This window comes from Microcaecilia unicolor, chromosome 2 (assembly GCF_901765095.1).
Source record: "Microcaecilia unicolor chromosome 2, aMicUni1.1, whole genome shotgun sequence".
NCBI lineage: Eukaryota > Metazoa > Chordata > Amphibia > Gymnophiona > Siphonopidae > Microcaecilia > Microcaecilia unicolor.
This window is the reverse complement of record NC_044032.1, coordinates 221991809-222013461: the sequence shown is the minus strand read 5'-3', so window position 1 is coordinate 222013461 and position 21653 is coordinate 221991809. Positions and strand designations below refer to the sequence as shown.

At 41.8% G+C, this 21653-nt stretch overlaps 1 protein-coding gene across 2 annotated transcripts in view; it reads left to right on the top strand.

Moving 5' to 3' along the window:
- PCSK5 (proprotein convertase subtilisin/kexin type 5) overlaps positions 1–21653 on the top strand; it is a 739798-nt gene that overhangs the window by 287147 nt on the left and 430998 nt on the right. For both annotated transcript variants that reach the window (XM_030193725.1, XM_030193726.1), the window contains exon 6: positions 17164–17252. In XM_030193725.1, coding sequence (XP_030049585.1) covers positions 17164–17252 — 89 coding nt within the window. The remainder of the gene's footprint in view (positions 1–17163; positions 17253–21653) is intronic.

Here is a 21653-nt window from a genome sequence, read left to right as displayed (position 1 = left end):
GGATCGGGACCCTGATAGAATTGCAGAAAATATAGGACGATGTGCATAGCGTACCCTTCACTGAGTTCTACCTAAGAGGTGGGTACATGATCAATTTGGATTGTCCATAGCCAAGTTTACTCTTCTCTTTTCTTAACTTTATTTTACAACCCAGAGACTGTAAAGGGGGCCTCTCTAGTAAACATACTTTTATGACTAGAATATTAATAATAGGCTCAATAAGGAAAGAGGCAAAAAGAATACTGAAGGCAAAAGTTGTGTCTATAATAAAAAAATCTCCCTTGAATGAGCACTCCAGTAGTGAACAATTACATCCAAAAGTAGAATGATAAACAGTAAAAGGCAAATTGGCCCTAAAATCAATGTGAAGTGGTTACAACAAGTATCATAACACTCCATCAAGGAAAAAGCTCCTGGTCTTCTTTGAGTGGTTTAATGCACTACAGTACATTCTTTCTTTCAAAAATATAACAATGAAATACTTCTTTCTCTCTTCCTTTCCGCTACTCTGTAGCCCTCTCCTCCTCCTCTTAAACTAAGGGACCCTTTTACTAAAGCATGTTAGATTTTGCAGTTACCGAAGCATAATGCAGGAAATTACTGTGCAGGAGCTACAAAAATAACTCACGGCAACTGTTGGGGGGATTTTCCTATACAGGTCCCGTGTCAACACTGGAGTTAGCACATTCTGCTCTTGTTGATGTTAGCGTCTTCCACAAGGAGTCCAGGGATCAAGTTGAGGATGACTGAGTCCACAGCTGGGGTGCAGCAATAATCCTGGGTGCCACATTTGATGTTGGTAACCTGGCCACTTGAGGAAAACAGCAGAAGGTAATGGGCGTAGCCAGACCTTGAGGTGGGAGGGGGCCAGAGCCTAAGGTGGGGGGGGTACATTTTGGTTGCTGCCCCACTGCCCCCCTCTCCCCTCTGCCACCTCACCGCCCCCGCTGCCCACTGCCGCTGCTGTGTCAGCTGAAGCACCGCCGCTGCTAATACCTTGGTTGGTGGTGGTCCCCAGCCCCCATCAGCTGAAGACTTCACCAAACGCTGGTCTCCGGTGCCGCCACATTGCCTACCCTGCTCTCTCTTCCCCTCACATCTGGCACGCTCCTTTTAGTGAAACTGCTAGATTTCATTAAAAGGAGCATGCCCGACGTGAGGGGAAGAGAGAGAAGGACAGGCAATACGGCGGCGCTGCCGCAGACCAGTGCTAGACGAAGTCTTATGCTGGCGGGGGTTGGGGACCTCCGCCAACCAACCAGGGGCTCAGAACAAATTGGGGGGAGGGGCCCAGGCCCCCATGGACCCACCTAGCTACACCACTGGTAGGTAACCCAAAAGCTGTATAGTCTTGGATCAGCAGTATACTGCAAAAAAAGAGAGAAAGAAGGTCTGGAAAAGTGGACTAGGAAGAGGAATGTAACAATAGAGGAGCACTGTGCCATGGGAAAGGTAATCATATCTATACTTCTGTTGGGAAGGAGGAAAAGAGACTTGATATGCAGAAGGTGGAAGGGGAAATGCTGGGCATGGGTGAGCTGGAAGGGAAGATGCTGAGAAGGGAGCATGAAGAGATAAGGGAGTTGCTGAACACAAGGGAAGGGAAGAGAGGAGAAATACCTGACATGGATGGAAAACAGGATACAGGGCTAGATGGACCATTGGTCTGACTCAGTATGGCTACTCTTATGTTCTTATGTACTCCCTGAACAAGATAATTTGGCATGCCCAAATGAATGCTTCTGCAGTTATCCAACTAGGCAATAACCAAAGTCTGAACTACCAATTGAAAATGAACATAATCCAGAAAAGGTTTTAATCTGTGTTATCATTCTCAGATTACAAAAACGTCTCTGGACTATTACTTCTGAGACAAACTATTTTCAAGTCACCCAATAATAAATCATTTGCCTTTATCTACTTATGATTTTTGTAATAATTTTTAACCTGCCTTTTTTTTCCCGTGATGATAATGATGATGATGATGATTTTATCCTGGAGCAAACATTTTAAAAGGAAAGGAGGACACTAACTTCATTGCTCTGCTGTGTGAGAAATGTGGCTTTCTCAGTCCAGAATTTTATTCCTTAGGATGGTCAGGGGTCTGGCTGCTCTGGAAGCAGTGTTCACAGCTCTTGGGGAAGGGAATCTCAGCCATCGCTCAAAAGTGTCACCAAGGAGCCAGACTTGGAAACCCTAGTTGCATCCTCTGGGGGACTTTGTGGTGGTGTGACTGCTGGCCCAAGACTGTTGCCATGATGGGTGGCCTAAGTGGGAGAGAGGACTGCAACAATAGTGGCAGCATATCCATGGTAGGAAACTGCTAGCCAAGAGAGAGAGAAAAGATGAAATGACTTTATTACAAGGGTTCCACAAGGTTCAACACTTTATATTTCATCTGTGCTCTATTAAAAGAGCTCAACATGGTCTGCTGACTGTATACAGATGTTATATTTTTTTTCTCTTCTAAGAACAATATTGATTCTGTATTCAAGAAAGTACAGTTTAGCTTGCTAAAAGATAGTAACATAGTAACATAGTAGATGACGGCAGAAAAAGACCTGCACGGTCCATCCAGTCTGCCCAAGATAAACTCATGTGTATACCTTACCTTGATTTGTACCTGTCTTTCTCAGGGCACAGACCGTATAAGTCTGCCCAGCAGTTTTTCCTGCCTCCCAACCACCTGTCCCGCCTTCCATCACCGGCTCTGGCACAGACCATATAAAAGTCTGCCCTCCCATTGTTTGGTGATTAATCTGATAAAAACAGAAATTCTAGTCTGTAGTAAGAACATATGTGCATAAGAATATGTGTTTCCAAACTGGGACAGACTGAAGGTCCATCAAGCCCAGCATCCTGTTTCCAACAGTGGCCAATCCACAAGTATTTGGCAAGATCCCAGAACAGTAAAACAGATTTTTTGCTGCTTATCCTAGGAATAAGTAGTAGATTTTCTCAAGTCCATCATAATAATGGCTTATGGAGTTTTATTTTAAGAAATTAGCCCAACCTTTTTTAAACCCTGCTAAGCTAACTGTCACACTTGATGTTTAGGCCCCTGCTGCTGAGATCCCAAATTAAGGCTTGGCGTAACTTTAGATTCTCTTCCATTATGGTGCCTTTTTTTTCCAAACACCTGATCTTGATTTCATAGTTTTGGCTGTTTCTTTGCAGGCAATTAAAATGAGTCTTGTACATATAGGATTTTAGGGCACAGGCCTTGGTATTAGTATATTTGGATTATTGTAATTCTTTGTTTTGAGGCTTGTCCTTATCAATGATGGCCTTATAATCAATTCATAATTCTGTTACTTACTTGATTACTAGTTGGTGCTTTTTGGTGTGAGCACAGTATTGCAATTCTTTCTTCATTGTATTGGTTACTATAATGCTGTCATATTAAACTGAAACTATTATGTATGATATTCAAAGCATTTTATTTATTTATTTGAGACATTGATATCCCACATTATTCCAAGTTTGGGTTCAGTATGGCTGACAGGAAACAATTTGTACAGTACAATACAAATAATGTGAGTATATACAAGAAATGGACAATCCAAAAAAAAAAAAATCGCCTCTCTAAAGTAACCAAAACAAGATACCTAACATGCTCAGGAACTAACAGGCACCTAGTGCAGGTGAGGGACTGATCAATCAGAAATGACTTCAGAAACTTATGGAAAAAATAGATAATCAGTAACACAACTCAATGCATTTGGCAGAGAGCTCCACATCTTAGAAGCCTGGTAGGTAAAACCTGCAATATAAATAGATGCATAGTGAAGATTCTTACAACGTGAGTAGTGAAGCATGAGATATTCCCTAGACGTAGGAAAAGTATTTCTTGAAGGCAGGTCTATCAGGTTCTGCATGTAACTAGGCAGTAGGCCATACAAAATTTGGTAAACAAGTATGTAAAGCTTAAAGGTGATCCAAAAATTTATTAGAAGCCATTGCAATTTGACCAGGACAGGAGTTGCCCTAGAAAAGCTGGGATCTCCACACAGAAGGCAGGCAGCGGTATTCTGCGCTGATTGTAATTTCCTGGCTAAGGAGCATTTCAAACCTGAGTAAAGAGCATTACAATAATCAAATTTGGAAAGGACTAATGTTTGGACCAAAGAACGGAAGACAGAGTTCAAAAAGAAAGGGTGCAATCGCTTCAATCTCCATAATGTATTGAAGACACAAGAAACCACCTTAGACACCTGAGGTTCAAAGGACAGATATTGGTATATCTAGGATTTTCATAGTAGTAGCTATCGGACAAGCTATATTATCTATCATGAAATTCTGAATAACTACAGGGTGATAGGGATTAGCCAGAATCTGGAATTTGGTTTTGTCTTTAAGTTTGAGTTCAGCAGCCCAGGATTCCATCAGATTCAAGCCATATTTGATGGTAGGCAAGACTTTGTAGTGAAGCGCCATTTTGTATGACATCATCTATTAAACTTTAGGTGATTAGCAGAATTCTATGCTCTGAGGGTGCTAGGCTTCTGCAGTGACCTACTGCTATATCATATCGCTTGGAAGAGACCCATAAAAAGTCATTTACCCTGGTTGGGTCTTCTGAATGAATCAAATGATGAGATGGAATCAGAATGTTAGAAGACTACTGTGCCTTTAGGAAACAGCTGAAGAGGCTATTTTTTAGGCAGGCATTTGATGATCGAGAGTTGTATCTTGATGTTGAAGAATTTTTTTTTTTAAAGTACCACTTCATTCATATGCTTTGTTATGTAATGCCTAAACTGTCTTATGTTTATTTATTTTGTATGTTTTCAATATATACCACTTAGAACTGTGGTTAGTTGGTCTATAAATATTTTACATAAATAAATATATTGTTGCAAGGAAAGTTATATGATGCACTTAAAGAAACCAAGGGTTTATTTTAAATGTAGTGCTATTCTGGAAATGTAATATGTTTTAGTGCTAACTGATTCTACTGAAGTGTGCTGACCAGTGTATTTGAGGAAACTGGGGCCCTAAGAGTAGAGAGCTTGTTTCCTATGACTACCTCATCACTATTATCAAAGGCTGGCAGAGAATTAAAGAAAAACAAAATACAGAATTCTTTTTAACCTACACGTGTGGGCCACAGTAGCAAAGCCACAGGCCGCTGCAAGGGCTTTTCATCAGCATGAGGTTATGTGATGATGGGTGGGTTGTAATCAGCAGCCGCCACTGTGACCTTTGGCTAGGACTAGCTCCATGACTTGTGTTTCTTTACACAGGGTAAAGAAGAGAGTTGGGATAGATGTGTGGGGGCTGGGAGAAGTTAACCCACTGTGAGTAGTTTAAGTTTCAGGAGCATACGCTTTGACACAGATGTTGTGTTGTCAAAACCAGATGTGTTCAGAGAAGAGTTATTACAGTCAACGAAAAGAAGAAGTGATTCTGAAGCTGTTGTGTGCATGGGCTGAAAGAGTCAGTTACTATGACTCCATCATGTGTGTAATATTTAATTCTTTCTATTTTTGAAATTTCTTCAGCTTTTCAGTTGTGAGGGCTGTTTCGTAATGAAGCAGTACAATAATGAATTGCTGCTGGATTGTTATCCTCTGTACCCAGGAAATTCAAACAAACACTGTGTAGACCATGAAACTAATGATTTTCAAATGCATTGAAAATGACAGAGAAGCTTCTTACACATCCTGTTTTTCTTCTCTGTTAAATCGTTACCACTCCATTACCCAAACAAAATGTGCTTATTATACCTGAGAGATCAGAGCAGCTGAAAATGGTTTCCATGTACTTTGTAAGGTAGTAAATATGCTATTGGGGCAGGGGACTAGGTATAAGGAGGATTCACAATGATTTGGACAGTCATGTGTTTATGGCTTCTTGGGTTAAGAAGATTGCCCCCCCCCCCCCCCCACCATGTGTTAATGCCAACACAGCTTATTCAAAGTGAATGGGCTGTGTTGGCATTACCGCACGGCTTTGTTAAAAGTGTGTGAGGGGGTGACAGTTTAATTTGGATGAGAGGGGTTGGGTTGGAAGAGTTGATGACAAAGTGGGGAAGTCAAGTGTGATATAATCAATGTGTCTTGTGGAGTTCAAAAAGATTTTAAGTGATGTGAAGATCTTAGGTTCTTGCTGTGACCTGTGTTTAGCATTTGCTGGGAAAACAGCCTGTTGCAGTATTGAGTTGGTTGTTGTAGATCATGCAGTTATTTTTGGAAGGTATGGTACTCCTGTGGTGAAAGGAAGGTATGCTTTGGGGTTCATTTTTGAAAGAGAAAAACATCCAAGTGTCATAATACACAATTTGGACAAATGTCTTCTCAAAACATCCAAATCTGTATTTTCAAAACCTGTTTTGCAGATGTCTGTCTATGCATTTCATCTGCAATGTGTCCAAATCACAAAGGGGCATGCCGGGGGCATTTTGAAAGTGGGATTAGGGCATGCCATGTTTTACAGCCATAATGGAACAAAACCAAAACATCTAGGGTGAAAACGTCAATGTTTTGATCTAGACCTGTTTTTCTAATGAATAAGACACAAAAAGGTGCCCTAAATGACCAGATGACCACTGGAGAAATTCAGGGATGACCCCCTTACACCCCCAGTAGTCACTGACCTCCTCCTAAGGAGGGGAAGCCAGTGCAGAGCAGCCAAGCATTATGCATGACTGCTCTGCGCATGCCAACGACGGCTTCATACACACAGACCAGCTGTGTGTATAATAGCCGTCTACAACCTTAAAAAAATCACAAGTCCATGTGAAAATGTCCAAGTGTTCATCAGGGATGTCTTTTTTTTTTTTTTTGAGTATGGGTGAAGGACGTCCAAGTGTTAGGCGCCTCGCTATGCCTTCGTCCCTGCGATGGGCAATTGAAGATGTCCAAAATGTGGATGTTTCTGTGAGAAGGACATCCATACCTTTGCTATGCCTCTGACACCCCTTTTATTTATTTATTTATTTGGATTTTTGGATCACAAGTAACAGCAGTGGGATTTGAACTGGCCACCTCGGATTGCAAGACCAGTGCTCTAACCACTAGGCCATTCCTCTCCACTCTACTCCCTTGAAATTTGGCCGTCCCTATGGGTGGGGAGGGGCAGTTCAGGACGTCCAAAATGTTTGAAAGAAGGACGTCCATGCCTCGCTATGCCTTCGCTGACACACACACACACCTCCCCCCCCCCCCCCCCCCCCCCCCAGGGACCTGCATACTGCTGCGATAGACCTGAGTATGATATTTGAGGCTGGCAAAAAAAGTTTTTCAAGTTGTTTTTTTCAGGGTGGGAGAGGGTTAGTCACCACTGGGGGAGTCAGGGGAAGTCATCCCCGATTCCCTCCAGTGGTCATCTGGTCAGTTCAGGCAACCTTTTGAGACTTGATTGTAAGAAAAAATGGACCAAGTAAAGTCGGCCAAGTGCTCGTCAGGGACACCCTTCTTTTTTCCATTATCGCTCGAGGACGCCCATCTGTTAGGCATGCCCCAGTCCTGCCTTCGCTACGCCTCCGACACGCCCCCAGGAACTTTGGTCGTCCCCACGACGGGAAGCAGTTGGGGATGCCCAAAATCGGTTTTCGATTATGCAGATTTGGGCGACCCTGAGAGAAGGACGCCCATCTCCCGATTTGTGTCGAAAGGTGGGCGCCCTTCTCTTTCGAAAATAAGCCTGAATGTATCAATAACCTCAAGAGAATATCTTACACTCCATTACTCCAGTTACAAGAAATTACTATACAATTCAATCCATGCTGTGGGCTTTACATAGCAGAGTATTAAGCTGTGGAGTTTATTACCTAAACAATTGAGATATATAAATGATTATTTAAGGTGTCACAAATTATTAAAAGCCTTCCTATTAAGCACTACTCTTATTAAGGAAACAAATTGACTTAATCCTGTATTTTATCGGCCGTTTTTTCATTCCTAATAATTGTGTTTACCTTTGCTTCATTGTAACATTCTTATTTACAAAGAGTCATTCAACCTATATGATTGTCAGGTTTCTGATTTCCCCTTCCCTCCCCTCGTGGCACACACCCCCACACACTGCGCGTACAAATCTCCCCTCCTCTCCCCTGCTTACCCTGTTCTTGCGGATCAGGCCTCATAAGGAAGAAGTAAGTGGCTGTGCATAAGTCTGCTTCCTACTCCTCCTCTGATGGCCTGGGCCCCACTACTGTGTCCCACGTGGTTCAAATAAACAGTGGGCCCAGGCCAGCAGAGGAAGAGGACATGGTCTGCTGTGTAGCTGTTTGTTTCTTCTTTATACCAAATTATCTGGGATGAAGACATGGTAAGTGGGGGGGGGGGGGGGCAAGGAGAGAGAGAATACAGAGGTAAGGGTTGTGGGGCTAAGGGGAGAGAAAGCTGAGGGAATAAGTTCAAGCACAAGCTAATTCAGGGTGGGGAGTGAGAGCTAGGGAGGATGGGACTAGGAGAGTGATATTACTGGTGAAGGAAGAAGCTTGGGGAGTGGTTAGGCCTTATGATTGGGGAAATTCTGCAACAACAAAAATTACAGATAAAGAATGCAGAATTTTTCAATTCTGTGCACAAAATTTCCAAAATATGTGCACAGAATTTAGCATTTTGCGACAAATTCCCCCAGAAGCGATAGGTAGGGCATGACATGTTATGTTATGTTGAGCTTTTATAGCCTGGTTTATCCCCAAGAAGGGTTTAGAGTGGGTTAACAAAATTAACGATAACAGATCACAAGACCCTGCAAGATTGATACCGACTCCACCTGCCCTTAAACTGAAAAGCCGATATGCTGACCTGGAAGTAGAGGAGGTGAGAGCATACCCTGGCCCAAGGGTACCTGACAGCTTAAGCAAACCTTTAGCCCTGCACCTCTCCCCTCACCCCCAGGCAACTCATAGCCCTGCCTCATAGTCCAGCATCTCCCCTTCCCATGCCTACCCCTTTCCCAGATAGCCAGCATATTTCCTGTTCCCTTTCCTCTGTTTCTACCACCACAGTCATAGCCACTCTACCTCTGTCCTCCACCTTTGGCCTCCACCTGCTTTGAAGCTCTGTGCTGGCAAGTGACTTTCAAGCACAGGCCTGGGCAGATGCTGCTGAATCCTGTTCCCTCTCTGAAACAGACCTTCTGTTGAAGATGGCAAGATATGGCATTCCTTGAGTGTGGGCCTCTGCTTAAAGGCCCATCACAGTGCTGAGAACAGCATTAAATTGCTGCTCTCCTGCTACCCCCCCAAATTCTGCAACCCTAGCCAGATGCCCAGTGGCCAGACCAGCCCTGTCCTCATCTTAGGGGGAGAGTATCAGTACAAGGAGAAAAGTAGTTTCATATACCCAAGGGTAGAGGGGGAAGAACAGAATGTATCATTATTTTTCTGTTGTTATTGTCTGCAAGTTTTGCTTTTTTTGTTGATTTCTACTCACGTAAGCTTTCAATGGCTCAGAACAAATCCCTGGACTGGAGTGTGATTTTTTTTTTTTTTAAGTAAAAGTAAGTGGTGGGGTGAGTAATCAAATAGGCCAATGACCTTCCAGCCTAACTAGTCCCATATCAGAACTCTGTAAAGTTCAAAGTGGTAAACCTTAGTGTACCAGTGCTGCTACCTCTGAGGCAAGTGCCCTGGGTCTCCCTAGAGAGAAGTCAGAACTCCTTGAGAATCCACAGGCCCAGGGGCTACATATTAGTCATTTTAGAGAGGAAGGAAAGACTATGGAGTGCATTTATTTAATTAATTTATTTATTTGAGACTTGATATACCACCTTAACTGACGAACAGAGCAAAGTGGTTAACAAATACAAAACTAAATTAAAAGAACTACAGTATAAAATAGCAAAGAAATACAATCAACCAAGCAGTGTAGACACTCATCACACTCTCATTCACTTTCTCTCCCAGGCAATGCAATGCCCTCCCTATTCGATTATGTATCATCATTAACAAATCCTGCTGGAACAACCATGTCTTCAGCACAGCCTTTAATCTAGTGATGTTAGTTCCACCGCATAAGACTAAAGGCATGGAGTACCACAAATGTGGAACCTCAAAGAAAACAACACCATGACAAGTTGGTTCTAATTTGGCAAAACGAGGCCCTGGTAACACCATACAGTCATTGAGTGATTGTAATACTCATGGTGATGAATATGGAATAATTAATGATGACAGATAAGAAGGAGTACCTTGACAGAATGCCCTAAGTGCCAAAAGTAAAGCTTTAAAGTGAATGCCAGGGGAAACCAGCAGCCAATGATGATCCTTTAATACTGGGGTGACATGGTCATATTTCTTTAGGTGATAAAGTAAGCGAATAGCTGTGTTCTGTAAAGTTTGCAATCTTTTAAGCACAGTTTTAGAAATGCCTAAATAAATAATGTTACAATAATCCAAACGTGTCATGAAAAGTGAGAGCAACAGTGACTGAAATGTATCATGGGAAAAGTGAACGAACTGATCTCAGTTGTTGTAAAAGAAAAAAAAAAGTGATTTACATAATGCTGAAACTTGTGGTTCAAAGAAAAACTAGAATCCAGAAGCCCACCTAAATAGCAGAAACTAAATACAGGGGAAATGAGAGTATCAAACAGCATAAGAGGAATAGCAGGAGGGGATAGGTGACTTGTCAGCCAACAGGCCACTGTTTTATCACAATTTAGGACAAGTAGGTGATTAGCAAGCTATTTAGAAATTACATCAAGACAACATTGAAGAGATGATAAATCAGGGTTAGAAGAATTAACCTTATAAACCAGTAAAATATCGTCGGCAGAGATATGAAAGGAAATACAAGATTCCTGAACTAGAGCAGCAAGAAAATGTTAAAAAGAAGTGGAGAGAGAATAGAGCCGTGTGGTACTCCACAGGTTAGAGGTTGGCTGAAATCCAAGTGGATTCTATAATTACGTATGTAACTTAATTGGCTTAACAAGCTAATCAGTACTGATATCAGCACTTAAGCAACAATGAGCACTAATTGGTGCTAATTAGAATTTATGCACACAACTCACCAAGCATATTCTGTAACGCAGTGCGCCTAATTTTGAACACATAAGTAAAAAGGGGCGTGGTTATGGGCGGGGAAAATGGGCATTTTGTGAGTGTTTCAAAATTTACTTGCATAGTTATAGAATATGGCCTAGTATGTAAATCTACACACCGGGATTTATGCCAAGTTTCAGTTGGAATAAATGGATGCGCTTAGATTTATTTACTGAAATATCAATGAAGCGTATCCTATATACCGTGCCTAAATCTAGGTACCATTTATAGAATATGCTTAGTCGGCACTGATTTCAGCGTCAAGTATTTAGCACCATATTTAGAATTTAGTCCAAGATGTCTTCTGTTCAACATCAAAAGACCTATCGGTTAAATAGCATTTAAACCATGCAAGAACAACATCATTTATTCCTAAAGTCCTGAATGTCATGACAGGAGAAGATAATGAACCACCAGCTGAAAGGAGGTATTAATGTCTAAAAGAACTAGTAGTGCCTCTTTCCTATGATCCAGATTCAAATAGATCTCATTTAACAGTCCAGACATAGAAGTTTCTATACTATGAAGGGCTGGAAGCCAGATTGTCGGCATTGTGGGGCATTAACCATAATGAGAGAATCCAGAAGTTGAAAGAAGTCTGCTTTTTGATGAACCTAGAGATAAATTTGGATAGATTTTGGATTTATTACTTATTTTTTGTTAATCCTGGCTTTCCTGGTTTACAGCCCATACTACTACTTATCATTTCTACCACTACTTATCATTTCTATAGCGCTACTAGACGTATGCAGAGCTGTACACTTGAACATGAAGAGATGGTCCCTTTTCAACAGAGCTTACAATCTAATTAGGACAGACAAACAGGACACATAAGAGATAAGGGAATTACAACTAAGCTGCTTCTTCCCAATCCCTTCTTCTCCTTCAGGGAGATCCTTTGTGCTTCAGATACATTCCTTGTTGCTACCACTTCCACTGAGAGTGGCTCTTCCAGGATTCTTTAGATTATTTTTGTATCTACCCCCTTGTACTCTCTTGCTATGACTCCTTTTAATTCAACACTGACCTGTAATGAGAAGTTTCAGTGGGATCCAAGTTGAGTTTTGCCGATCAAAGGCTTAACTTGCTTTCTTCCAGGAGACTGGAGGTAGGACTTGAGTAAAGTAAGAGCATTGAGGAGAAGCCTTAATGAACTAGGTTGGCAGAAGATTGTTTGGGGAAGTAGATGAGTTTGTAGAAATGATTTAATAGAGTTGTGATAGAGTTGAAAGTCTTCCATAGTGGTCTGAGAGAGATTGCTAGTAGGATGTAATGTAGTGGAAGAATCTTGATGAAGGAAAATGGGAAAAAAACTCTTAATTCTTTGCACTTTTAAAGAGAAATATTTACCAAAACATCAGGGAAAAATGGAAGCTGGGGGATCAACTCAGGTGAGAGAGTTGTACTGGATCCTTGGGAAATCAGGCTAAACAGATTTTTAGGGTGATTACCATGGGTATGTAAGATAAAGGAGTAATATTCCTTATTAGCTGGGACCAAGGGAGAGATGGAGTGACTTACTGTAAAATAGAGATGTGGAGTTGAAAAAGGAGTCTGTCCTGAGGATAGAAGGATATCAGGAGAGAGTCTGTTTGACAGGATGTGGGCTTGATGAACCCTTGTTCTGAGCCAGTATTGAATTACGTTCTTATGTCATAAAGTCAAATGCTATTAAAACAGTTGCTGATGTCACAAGGTCACTCAGACTACAGCGAAACCAAATCAGCAACACACAAAACATTAAATGGGCTATTTACAAAATTGTGTTAGCTCTTTAACACGATTTTCGATGTTTTGTTTAGTGAGGCACCAGGTTAACACTTTGTGCTAATTATTAACGCACGCTGCTGCATTAAACGCTAATGCAGGAATTCAGATGTGGGGATAGCTAGGAAGTGCACCTTGCAGATAACCTGGGGCCTTATGTCCAGTGAGGCATATAACAACATGCTGCAGTCATCTGTACCTTCAGAGATACTGCTAGCTGCCATTTAGCAACCATTGTTCCCCATTATTTACGTGGCTGTCTTCCCCAAACTGCTGGGTGTGCCGCAACAATTAACACAGAGGATTCTACATCACATCGAAACGTCAGCTGTTACCATGTGCTGTGCACAAACTTTTAGTGTAAGAGAGTAATTGTATCCCTACTTTAACATTTCTTGTTAAATAATTTGGCATGTATATATAGCATAAACCAAATACTTTAGGTATTGTGTCATGTTGTTTCCCATGTTGTTTGGGGCCCCTCCACCAAACAACATGGGAAACAGACGCAAATGAAATATTTCTGGACCTGTTTCCTGCTCTGCGCCCCCCCCCCCCCTCTGCCGGGCCTCCTTTCTGCACCCCCCCCCCCATGCCAGGTCTCCTTCCCTCATTCCCCCACCTTCCCCATGGCGGAAACCCCTCCTCGGGCCTACCTTAAGCATTGGTGGTCTAGTGAAGGAAGTTGGGGCAGGAACAATGCCCAGTCACATCTGCCCATGATCACTGCTGCATCAAATATAGTGGCCGCAACCTTTCACTTTAGGGAATGGGAAGGGAATGGGACTTGATATACCGCCTTTCTGTGGTTTTTTTTTTTTTTTTGCAACTACATTCAAAGCAGTTTATATATTCTATGCAGGTAATTATTTGTATCTGGGGCAGTGGAGGGTTCAGTGACTTGCCCAGAGTCATAGGGAGTTACAGTGGGATCAAAGTCCGCTTGCACTAACCACTAGGCTGTTCCGCCCAAGTTCACAGATGCCAGATTGAACGCTGTTGAGGCCATGGACAGAGCAAGTGGAAATCACTCCTGCCCCAACTTACCCTGCTGGACTAGCAATGCTTATATTTAAATCTTTTTATTAACAATAACAGAATTTGTACAACTTCTCAACTTCGAATACAATCACAGTATGTCATCAACTTATCTAAAATAGCAATGCTTAAAGTAGACCTGGGGTAGGGGGGGCTTGGGGGGGCCTAGGCTGTTGGTGGGGGCTCCATGGGGAGGAGAGGCCAGAAGGTGGAGCTAGAAACTATGGGGAGGGGGCTTTTGTTTGTGAACCTGTGATTAGAAAATGAAACTCAACTCGTTTTCATTTGCTAACTATAGGAAATGACAAGAAACGTCATTGATTTCTTACTGTCATTATAAACAACTGCCCATCTTTATTGTCCATTCGATGAACATCAGGCTTTATTTTCAGTTTCTAATGGGAGAGGAGTTTTCCAACTTCTGCTCTTGTCATTCATGGTTTTACAGTATCATCTCCCTACACTGACAACCCTGGAATAAAACTTTTATCTATCAGTTAACTATTATGTATTCTTGTAGTATAATTTTGAACATGAAGACATTTGCTTAAATCAGTTACTGCTTGACTCAAGCTACTAAGGAACATAGGTGCCAACATTTCAAAATGATTGGGAGTTCTAAACACAATACAAATGATCCCTTCTTAGACTCAGTGCAGGAGCTTGCTCAATATTGGGGATGCTCGGCACCCACTGGCACCCACAAAACCCGGCTTCCATGCTAAGGAAGGTGAAAGAATTAAAATGATTCTTTGCCACTGCTGTGCTGTTGGCTGGTTTTCTGTAATTGATTAGGGAAGAAGCCTGTTGGCAAAAAGGTGTTTAGGTTTAGTTGGCTGAAAATCCATCTAGGCAGGTTCAGCCATTCTGCCTGTGTAATTCCTGCCCACAGTCAGCACTGTTTTCAAACACTGACCACAGCTTTTGAACTGGATATTCAGTGCCAGGCCATGTCTGGATACTGGCACAGAGTATCTTGGATATAAAGCAGCAGCTGGAAATTGTCTGGAAAAGTTAGAACAGCAAAATAGTAGCCCTAGCTTGTCCAGATAATTATCCAGGTACTGGCATGGAATATCAGTGGTTCCTAAATTATGTCTGCCCCGCTTGGAATCTAACCTAGACTGCCTCGGCATTATCTTTATAGTGCCGGGACCCTCAGTAAAAATGTTCAGCAACAATATCTGTATCCTGATACTGCTGCTGAAAATCAGTGGTTGGTCCTGTGAGTGGGACTTATCTGGGTAGAAGCTACTCTTACCCGGATAAGTCCCTCTGAATATCGAACCCTTCATTTTTACCCAGATAGCTACCGATTCTGCCTCCATGAAATGCGCTGTGTTGAGTATTTCCACTATAGCCCAATTTTGGGAATGGTACAGAGAAGTAATATACGTTTGGTACCCAAAAATAATTATTTGACCACAAACCACAGTATACCAAATAAATAAATTTGAAGAAAAATGATCAGCTACCACCCCCCCCCCCCCCCCCCCCACAAAAAAAAATTCTCAGTACCCAAAACTAGCAGATACCTTAGAGGGCTCAAATACCACACCATTCATTGTAGCACTTTGAGGCATACATTCATCATTGCCACAATGACATTTCAATCATGTGCAAATGTCCCCAAAGAAATGTTTTTTAATTTTATTTTGTCGTGTTTCTCATTTTTTATATTGCTCTTATAATAAAATGTGACAAACTTTAAGCTGCATTAAGCTGAGAAGTTATGTTGGGGCCCTTTTACTAAGCCACAGTAGGCACTAGTGCGTGCCTACCGTGCGTCAAAAAGCACTGCTGCGGAATGCGCTGAGGTGTCCTGTGGTAGTGTGCTGATCAGTGTGTGCTGATCCCATGCTAGAAAATGGTTTTTATTTTTTGGTGTGGGAGGTGTGTCTACGGACGGGAGAGTAGGTGTGCCCTGCGGTAATCGGCTGGTGTGGTTACATTGCCACATGCTGCCCGATTAGCACGGGAGTAGCGCAGGAACCCTTACCAACTAGTAAATAGGTAGCAGCATTACCTAGGGCTCCCTCGGTAATGGCTACTCGCTAATTGGGAAATTAGCGCGTGGCTATTACAGGACAATATACAAATGCGGCCATTTTACCGCCACGCTAAAAGTGGCCACAGTGCATGGGCAACCCACATGCTACAAACAGCGCCGGTCACTTTTGAGCTCAGCTTAGTAACAGGCCCCTTAATTTTATTTTTCGCATTTGGTTATATGCATTATTAAAAAAACGAAACAGAAACAAGACTAAGTAAATAAAATGTTTCTCTGGGGCCATTTGCACATCATTGAAATGTCATTGTGGCAATGATGAAAATGAGAATTGAGGACGCTGCAATTTCTTTTAATTAATAAATCATTCTTCTGTCGACATCCTAATTCTTTCAGTTGTTTATATTACTTTTCAGTGCTATAATAAAAAAAAAAAAAAAAGTTAGCCCATGTTTTTTGTATTAATTTCTAGAGATTTTTAAAAGCAGACACACATTTCAAGATTTATCAGGTTTTCCAGGTTTTAACTAATATACCATCTTGTACTGTACATTTACTAAAATGCTTTGCAGACTTATGACATTTAAAAGTGGCATACGACTCTGTGTTCATTCAAAATGTCACAACTCCCAGGGTGCTGAGCACAGCAGAAACTGGGAACAGTCCAAACTCATCAATCATCTTGACTGAGAGAGGGAAGTTTAAAAACAGGGGGAGGACAAGGTCAAGTGGTTGAGTATCTTGAGCTCAAATGGAGAGAAAAGTTTTGGAAAGGGGTTTTATGGCTCTGGGTAAGGTTAAATCTTTAAAGCCTGGTTTATATCAGAATGGTAAAACTAGCCCAAGTAAAAGTATTGAATATGGTGCGTGATATTCCTGTATCCTCCTTATTCCACCCGGATGTTCAAAGCCTGCAGTGGAATTTCCATTAGGTAGATGCATGCGGACATCCAGCACACCCTCCTGGTATGCTGTTACCTAGTAGTTAAATTTTCCAGTTAGAAGAGCCAGTATTGGAGATTTGGGTGGAGTCTATGCTCTTGTATTGTCCACTGGCTGTTGTGTGATTTCTGAGCATTTGTTTCAAATAAAAAAATGGTGGTAAAAATAGTTTGCAGCATGTTCATGCCTGAAATGATCATAAAGAGACTCTGAGGTACGAATTGTTTCACTTGCCAAACACTCTGTTGGCTGCACAGTCTTGGTTTCCTGTTATGTACTAGTTGTAGTCTGACTTATCCAGCCATCAAGAGTTTTTTTTTTTTTCTTCCTCCATAACTGCAAGATGTCTCATTTCAGTGAATGGTATGCCTTTCTCCATGACTAAAATGTCTCTTTCTGCCTGCAGGCATGGGACGCGTTGTGCAGGAGAAGTGGCAGCCACAGCAAACAACTCGCACTGCACAGTGGGAATTGCTTTTAATGCGAAAATTGGAGGTATGTGACTCAGGATTGCAGTAGAAGAAAAGAAGAGCTGTCATTTCTCCAGAGCAATATGTTGATGTCTATTTTTCCTGTTATTATCAAGTAGGAGAAACTATTTAGCATATTTTACATCTATTTCATAACAATATTTGTAACAACGTGCAATTACCTGCCGGATAGTGTTGAGGGAAGAGACCTCAGTTGACACCTTTTTCTCCATAGTGAACTCCAGTGCCCCCGTGTGTTTGAAACAGTTAGTGTAATACTGGGATCATTAATATAGAAGGTGACTGTAGCCAATCTTCTGTATCAGCTTGACCCCTGTTAAGTCGTTTTTGGTTCTTATTCCTAACTTTCAACTAAAAGTTTTGAAACAGAAAGGAATTTTCACTATCAGGTGAATTTTCGAAAGAGAAGGGCGCCCATCTTCCGACACAAATCGGGAGATGGGCGTCCTTCTTGCAAGGTCGCCCAAATCGGCATAATCGAAAGCTGATTTTGGGTGTCCTCAACTACTTTCCGTCGCGGGGACGTCGCGGGGACGGGGGCGTTTCGGGAGTGTAGCGAAGGCGGGACTGGGGCTTGCTTAGCAGATGGGCGTCCTCGGCCGATAATGGAAAAAAGAAGGGCATCCCTGACTTTACTTGGTCCATTTGTTTTCACGACCAAGCATCAAAAAGGTGCCCGAACTGACCAGATGACCACCGGAGGGAATTGGGGATGACCTCCCCTTACTCCCCCAGTGGTCACTAACCCCCTCCCACCCTCAAAAAAAATCTTTAAAAATACTTGCCAGCCTCTATGCCAGCCTCAAATGCCATACTCAGGTCCATCGTAGCAGTATGCAGGTACCTGGAGCAGTTGTAGTGGATGCAGTGCACTTCAGGTAGGCGGACCCAGGCCCATACCCCCCACCTGTTACACTTGTGGTGGTAAATGTGAGCCCTCCAAAACCCACCACAAACCCACTGTGCCTACATGTAGGTGCCCCCCTTCATCCCTAAGGGCTATGGTACTGGTGTACAGTTGTGGTTTTTTTTTTTTTTGGGGGGGGGGGGGGGTTGGGGGGCTCAGCACCCAAGGTAAGGGAGCTATGCACCAGGGACCTTTTTCTGAAGTCCACTGCAGTGCCCCCTAGGTTGCCCGGTTGGTGTCCTGGCATGTGAGGGGGACCAGTGCACTATGAATGCTGGCTCCTCCCATGACCAAATGGCTTGGATTTGGTTGTTTTTGAGATGGGTGTCCTCGGTTTCCATTATGGCCGAAAACTGGGGACATCCATCTCAAAAACGACCTAAGGACGGCCATCTTTAAGGTTGACCTAAATTTCATGATTTGGGCGTCCCCGACCGTATTATCAAAACGAAAGATGGACGCCCATCTTGTTGCAACAATATGGGTTGCCCTGCCCCTTTACGGGGCGTCCTGTGAGGATGCCCTCATGAAAACTTGGGCACCCCGTTCGATTATGCCCCTCCACGTTATGGAGCAGAAGATGCGACCATCTCATATTGTCATACAACTCGTTTTTACAAATCTGTTTTCAAAGTTTGTTTCTTAGTTGACCTTTTTGGTTGTGTTTGTTTTTGCCTTGGAAAACTGTCACCAGCCCTGGGCTGGAAGGATTTTATTTATTTATTTATTGCATTTGTATCCCACATTTTCCCACCTTTTTGCGGGTTCAGTGTGGCTTACAATATGGTATAAGTGAAGGAAATACAATTTGTTACAACTTGGTTATGTAGATGGCTTTGTAAGGTGTCCCTAAGTACTCCTTTGTAGTGGCAGCCATTTTTCTTGCCTCCATGGTTCTTCAAGGGCTGACCGTTGCAATATTTTTCAACTGACAGTCTTACAATTGTGCTTTGTGGGGGTAATTTTATTACAGAACATTTAAGTGAGAAGTCCAAAAGAGTGCCTATTTTATAAAAGCAATATAAGCACTTATGGGACCCTTTTACTAAAAATGGGGTTACCGCCCTGCTACCGCATGGATCTTGCGGTAATTTCATTTTTGGCGTGCATCCGATAAAGAATTTTTATTTTTGGACGTGCGTATCAGACACACGCCAAGTGGCATTTGACGTGCGTAGGTCATTACCGCCCAGTTACCGCGTGAGACTTTACTTGCTAGGTCAATGGCTGGCGGTAAGGTCTCAAACCCAAAATGGTCACATGCCAATTTTGATGTTGCCTCATATCCATTTTCAGCAAAAATTTAAAAAAGGCCTTTTTTGCAGGAGCGATGAAAAATGGATCTGTGTGTGCCCAAAACACATGCCTACACTACTGCCAGCCATTTTTCGGCACACCTTAATAAAAGGACCCCTACGTGCCTTGGTAAAATAGACCCCAACATTTTTCCAACTAACCTAAAAACAAATGTACTATTATTTAAAAATTATTACTATTATTGACAGCTATTATTGCAACATGCTGTAAAAACTGGATGGTCCTTGTTTTTAAAATATCATTGAAGAAGTGACCATTAACATCTGTTTTAGCAAAATGGCATTTAGTGAAGAAGATAAAGTTGTGATTAAATTTTTGGGACAAAATAAGGCATATGGCACAAAATCGTTTGCTTACGGAGTTTCCAAATAAAGGTTGACCTAATGTATTTTCAAAGGTCATACTAAGGGCCCTGTTTACTAAGCCATGCTAGAGGTGCGTTAGCGTTTTTAGTGCATACTAACCATGTAGATACCCATAATATTCCTATGAGCATCTACTGTTTTTAGGCCCCTTGTACCCCTCCCAAATTAGCATATACCAGCCATCAACAACTTGGGGGGATAAAAGAAACCAGGGCTACGTGCATATGAGAAAGTCAATTGTTTATTTACTTACCAAATACAGATACAATTAGTTTCTCATGAGAGATCAGTACAGTTACATCAAAAGATGTTCACTGTGACTGTGTCTCTGAGACGGCAGCTTATATTGATTGTTTCAGACAATGATTTACATGACTTTTTCTGCAAATTATCCTTCTCATAGATTATTATCTGGTTCTCACCATCTGCTTTATTAAACCTGTTAAACCACATTCTTCCTTTTGTTTACACTAGTTTCTTTCCCAAGCTTGCTTGCCCGTAAGGGTATCATAATAGATCATAAATTCCAGAGTCACACAGATTTATCAATCTCTGGCCTTTTGACCCATTCCATAGTGCATGACTGTGCTCATAATTCTACACTGCACGGTTTAGCACGATCTAAAAACGCTAGTGCACCTTAGTAAACAGGGCCCTAAATGTTTAAATATTTGCAAATTATTTTGAAACTATGTAAGGTGTCCCGTTTTTTCCAGACACTGTGTACACTTACTCTGAAGATGTTCCATGCGCCTACTGCTTATGCACATATGCCATCATCCAGTTTTATGAGCCCTTTTCTGTGTGTAAAACAGGTTTTACAAAACTGACCATTGTGGGGGAAAATTTATATCTTGTATCTTCATTCCAGTGTATTTGCATGTAAAATGCTGCTCATAAAATTAGTTTCCTCTCCATGTGTAAAATCATATGTGATGACAAGAATGCTCATACTTTTTTGCAATTTGTACACCGTCTTAAGTGAGTTCTTTCAAAAAGGTGGTAAATAAATCTTAATACATAAATAAACAAACTTGAATGTAGGCATATTCAGGGGTTGGATTTTGGGTGGAGTACAGGGGAAGCTGTGATTTACCAAATGTACGTGAGTTCACTTTACCCCTGATTTCTGCAATATTTGTCCCAGTATTTTATACAGGCATATAGGTGCCTATGTGCCATTCTAAAATAGGCTGGGAATGGATTTCACAGTGAGAATACTGAAAGGTAACTTTAAAACCATACAAGAACGTAAGACCTTTGAAGTCAGAATGATTGAATATTTTAACACCCAACAGAAAGGACTTAACAAGGACCTGGGGTTCCTAGCCCATTATAAACCATAAAACTGTATGTCTCTGTTGATCACCCTCCCCTCACCTACCCACACCCATCCTGTCAGAATATCAATGATATGCTTTGATGTCCCCATGCATACCTCTGACCCACCCCCATCCTCCCACCCTGTCAGACTATCATAGTAATGCTTGAATGTTTTCACTTATATACACTGTCAGCTAGCACATTTGCTTATTTCCGATCTGACGAAGAAGGGCAACCTTCGAAAGCTAATCAAGAAATGTATTAAGTTATGTCCAATAAAAAAGGTATCATCTTATTTTCTTTTCCATGTTTTATTTTGTTTGATTTCTATTGATAAAATAGGCTGAAAATAGGGGCTCACTTGGCCTCCTCACCTGTGTGGCTTGCTATAAAATTATCTACCCCTCTATAAGTGCAATACCAAAACACTGTTTTGATAATGTTTAGATGTACCAATGCAAATTCGAAAGATAAACATTTGTTTTGTTATTTA